Source organism: Diorhabda carinulata, chromosome 11 (genome assembly GCF_026250575.1).
Source record: "Diorhabda carinulata isolate Delta chromosome 11, icDioCari1.1, whole genome shotgun sequence".
Lineage (NCBI taxonomy): Eukaryota > Metazoa > Arthropoda > Insecta > Coleoptera > Chrysomelidae > Diorhabda > Diorhabda carinulata.
The window spans coordinates 5,119,978-5,125,213 of NC_079470.1; the positions used below are offsets into that span (position 1 = coordinate 5,119,978).

Consider the following 5,236-nt stretch of genomic DNA (forward strand, 5'->3'; position numbering starts at 1 on the left):
TTTCCCAGTGTATATTTCAATATTAAGTTTTAATGAATCACAATAAACCGAATTCCTACTTATTGGAATATAAATCGATAGATATCAACACAAGAGCAATAAATTTGATTATACAAATTGAATCAAACAAAAATTTAGCCAACTAGACTTGAAGATAGAGTGAACAAATAGAAATGTAGATAAGAAATAAATATTAAACGAAATATTATCGTAAAAATGAGGAAGTAAGATATAAGGAACTAAACCTATTAGATATGCAACCATTTATACCTACATTTATTAGGTAGTAGAAAAGAATCCCTTTGGAATTCATGAATTGGAATAAAATTTGTATTTTAATAGACATCAAAATTTCATAGAGAATATCTTTGATGATTTCAAGATTTCAAGAGGCGGCAAATTTTGTTCGGAAATTTTTTATTTCCATTTAAAGTTGGGTTTTGTTGAAGCGAACAAGGGAGTTTCAAGTTTTTAGACGGAACGGCGATGGAATTAAGGATATAGAAAGAAATGGGAAGATTCAACAAATAAGAACAGTTGATGAAACATCTGAAGAAGATATTGAAATGGCGGCGAGTGAGAGAGTTAACACGTTTCGCGTTGTCTCATGTCCGCAAATTTGTGAAATTATTCAACTTCCAATATCTATCGAATGGTGGAGTTTAAGCAAAAAACACAAGACACTTTTTTTGTAGGACAGTTAATTTTCTACAGAAATATGTATCATTAATTTTAAAATAGATTTGCTTATGGGTTATGAAGTTCATTATGAAAAACGAAAGTTGTGAAATTATTCAACTTCAACTTCCAATATCTTTCGAATGGTGGGGTTGAGCAAAAAACATAACATACCTTTTTTGTAGGGCAGTTAATTTTCTACAAAAATATGTATCATTAATTTCAAAATACTGAATTGCTTATGGGTTATGAAGTTCATTAAAAAAAAACAAAGTTGTGAAATTATTCAACTTCAACTTCCAATATCTTTCGAATGGTGGGGCTTAATCAAAAAACATAACATACCTTTTTTGTAGGGCAGTTAATTTGCTATGAAAATAAGTATTTTTCATTCCATTATGCTAATTTGTTTATGAGTTATGAAGTCTAAAAGAAATTTGTGAAATTATTCAACTTCAACTTCCAATATCTTTCGAATGGTGGGGCTTAATCAAAAAACACAAGATACCTTTTTTGTAGGGCAGTTAATTTGCTATGAAAATAAGTATTTTTCATTCCATTATGCTAATTTGTTTATGAGTTATGAAATCTAAAAGAAATTTGTGAAATTATCAACTTCAACTTCCAATATCTTTCGAATGGTGGGGCTTAAGCAAAAAACAGATACTTTTTTTGTAGGGCAGCTTATTTTCTATTATGTTTTTTCAGTTATTAGATTAAAATAACTATAAATTATTTTTTTCCACGTGTGCGTTAATTATATAATTTTTGATGATTTTTGAAACCACTAGCATTTATAATACTATTTTTTTATAATGTCCCTCAGCGTTATGGAATTTTTTTTGTCAAATATTGTATATTTTAACATATATTTATATTCAAATTTAGATTTTCACACATTTCATTTCTCCGAATAACATAAATAATACGGTGGGTAATAAATTCCAATTAATTTAGTAATTAACACGACATTTTATGGATCCCCCTCAAAATTTTTGTTATATATAAATATGAACGGATTGTTTGGACTAATCAAACATTTTCACTATTCAGAATTCAACGGATATGGCTGCTAAATTTATTTTTTTGGTGAGTTTAACTTATTTCGATATAAAAATAAATATAATTCATCATTGTATTAGAAAATTCTTTCTCTCAAATTTACTACATCACTCAATAAATCGTGTGACTGACACACAGATGGCACTACTGTCAAATCCATATGACGTTTATGAAATATGTGCTTATAACATTAGTCAGAAAAAAGTGACAGTCATATAAGTGAAGCTACTTTTGTTATTTTCGAAACTATGGATTCAAAAAATTTTCGTTTGTTAATTTATCATTGCTTTTTGATGACAAAAATATTGTACAAACACAGCAAAGGTTAGGTTAGGACTCTACTTCATCGAAAAGAATCATTTGTAATAAATTGGTTTGCTGAATTTAAACGTGGTCGTACAGACGTCGCTGTTGGTGAATGTTCTGGTTGTCAAATTGAGGTGGTTATTCCAGAAAACATCAAAACAGTCCACAAATTGGTTATATCTAATCGTAAAATGAAATTGCGTGACATAGCTGATGCCTGAAAGATATTAGAAGGCAGTGTGTTGACATTGACAATTTGACCATGAGAAAGCTTTTTTCAAAGTGGGACCGCGTTTACTCACAATCGATCAAAGACAACAATGTGTTGATGATTCATAGCATTATTTGGCCATATTTACACGTGATAAATCAGATTTTTTGCGTCAATATGTGATAATGGATGAAATATGGATCCATCACTTTAGTCCGGAATCAAAACGATCATAATCTGAGTGTATTGCAGCCGGTAAACCACGTCCAAAACGTCCAAAAGCAAAACAGTCAGCTGGGAAAGTTATGGCTCCAGTAGTTTGGGATTAAATCTTTCATTTTCGTAGGCGAAGTGCCTTTCAAAAATAGATATTTGATCCTCAATGTTTTTCCATATAAAAAAAATCTTTTCAGCGACACACAACCCTCGTAGTTCACATTTTTCTCATACCATTTTGAGAGCGCAAAATTCCTAATCCCCCAAAACAATTGAAAAAAGATTCGTGAGAAAATTAATTTTTTTGCAGGTATTGATTGCGGCCATGTGGTTATTCGCAACCGTGGACTGTAATCCGCAAGGCGGCTTCGGTGGACAAGGTGGTGGATTTGGGGGACAAGGAGGAGGATTTGGAAGACAAGGAGGCGGATTCGGAGGACAGAGTGGTGGATTTGGAGGACCAGGAGGTGGACAAAGTGGTGGTTTTGGAGGACAAAGTGGTGGACAAAGAGGCGGATTTGGAGGGGGACAAAGTGGTGGTTTTGGAAGACAAGGCGGCGGTTTCGGAGGACAAGGAGGTGGTTTTGGAGGTCGTGGAGGTGGATTTTAAGCGGAATATGGATTACGAATTGTATTAATCAACAAGAAGAAGTGTGGATAAAACAATGAAACCTTATTAAATATTTTTACGACCAATTGGTTGTTTTCCTTCTTTTTTCATATATTTGAAATGTATATTCAACAGGCCTGAAACAAACACATGAGGCAGTTGTGCATTCATGAGTACCAGCACTCGATATCCCCCGCTTTTCAAAAGATGCTATTTGCATTGGTATTTTCGCCAATTGCTATTTGCCGAGCAACACAAACTGCATTTATTGTACACTGACCGTTCCTAATGGGAACCAACGTCATAGTTAAGCGATTCAAAGTATCCCTTAGACACATGAACTTCCATTAACTTATAAAAATATTTATTTTTGTATCGATTTGACTCCAACGACTGTAAATAGAATTAATTACAGCTTTTGTATACAATAGGATTGTTATTTAAGAGAGTACATACACGTATAGTGTGTTCTTAATAGTTTTGACATCCAAGGAGTACAGTAGTCAAATTATTGAAACCACTTGTTTATATTTTATTATATATTTTCATCGCTAATCGAATTATATCAATATTTTTGTGACAATATTGGAAAGGTAAAAAAAATTAATCACAATATTTTTTTATATGAAATTTCAGTAATTAATAATAAACGTACATTGAATTATCTAGAAGTTTGATCATTCTAAGCAGTGAAATCTATAAATAAGCACTAAAACCTCGCATTTCGTTTTTCTCTTGTGATATTTTGTATTTTTGTTTCACTCATACCTTCAATTTAAGAGCAGTAGTCCACAACTAGCATCTCTGTGGAGATATTGCCTATCTTTTAAAGAAAATTCAATAAAAATTAGTTTTTTGTTATTTGCCTTATCGCGCCTAACCGCAGATTGCGATAATGGGTGTGATATGATTTCTCGTACGCCCCAGCAATCAGGCTGAGAGACGCATTATACAAGGTGCATACGTAACATATTATACAGGATCGAAAAAAGCAACAGACGTCAAAAGGGCATCTCTGTGATTGCTCGTGGGTGGTTGGGCACGCACTTTACAGGAATACATATTACACAGAGTGAAAAAAAACTATTGACGTCAAAATGGTCGTTTCTGTGATTGTTCGTGGGGTGAGAGTTGGACACCTATTATACAGGCATAAATATATTATACAGCGTCGAAAAGAACTATCCAAAAAGGTACATAATCCTCAGCATTATTGTCACTGAGTTTTACGAATGGCTTCATATAACGTTTGATAGAGGTATAGTCACATAACCCCAATTAAAGTCGAAGAAAAAGCTGGTAAGTGACTGAAGTTATTTCAAATATTAAGAGTCGTACTCAATATTTAAGTCGGAGGATTTCAGACCGGTGCGCTGTTGGTATTGATGATAAAATATCCTACTGAAGTTAACATTTATTGAACAGAGATGTTTCTTTAGATTCAGGAGATATATCAAACAAACGACTTCGCTAGGACCACATCCTGTGTTGGTTAAATGAAATTTAGTTATCTGCGATTTTACAACAAGTTAACAGGAAAAAGTTGAAACGCTTTTTTGTGCTTTCTAGTAAGTTTGTTTTAATATGAATTCCCAACTCCTGATGAAGGTAATGGTACGAATTTGTGAAATAGTATACCGGGTGGCCAACTTAAAAGTCTGTCGTCCATATTTTAGTAACGAGTTATATTATAGCTCCAGAAAAAACTTTATACGAGGGTTGCTACTTAAGTTTTGATATAAATAAATTGAAACGAATATTTATAAATGGATATGGTTTTACTGCTTTTCAAAACATTCTCCATTAAGATCAATATACTTTTACATGCGTTTGAATCAATTATCGAAGAATTTCATCTTTTCCGATTGAAGAAAATCGTCGCACGAAAATGTTCGCGATGTTTAATTCCATTTTTTGACGAACATGAATGTTTCAAATAGCAATCGTATGATGTCAATGTCAGATTTGACATATTCACACCAATGTTGCCATGTTTTAGAACTTAAGTAACAACATAGGCAATCTCTCGTCAATGGCATCCAGCACTTAAATAGAAAGTAAGGTTATGTGTGAAAATATAGTTAAATTACGGAATGCGAGGTTGTGGTTAATAAGGCGACTTCACTAATTTGAAAATAATTAAAATAAGAATG

The 5,236-nt window shown here is 32.6% G+C and overlaps 1 protein-coding gene across 1 annotated transcript; it reads left to right on the forward strand.

Annotated features, from left to right (window-relative positions):
• Nucleotides 1-1,742: 1,742 nt before the first annotated feature.
• Nucleotides 1,743-3,169, forward strand: LOC130899525 (uncharacterized). Its single transcript, XM_057809522.1, has 2 exons — nt 1,743-1,767; nt 2,784-3,169. The coding sequence occupies exons 1-2, from the start codon at nt 1,744-1,746 to the stop codon at nt 3,081-3,083; spliced, it is 324 nt and encodes a 107-aa protein (XP_057665505.1). The 5' UTR covers nt 1,743; the 3' UTR covers nt 3,084-3,169.
• Nucleotides 3,170-5,236: the final 2,067 nt, after the last annotated feature.

Bases quoted from the DNA above. Each gene is read 5' to 3' on its own strand.
- LOC130899525 (XM_057809522.1), top strand. From the start codon at position 1,744: ATGGCTGCTAAATTTATTTTTTTG. The intron at 1,768-2,783 runs GTGAGTTTAACT...ATTTTTTTGCAG, and splicing joins CTGCTAAATTTATTTTTTTG to GTATTGATTGCGGCCATGTG.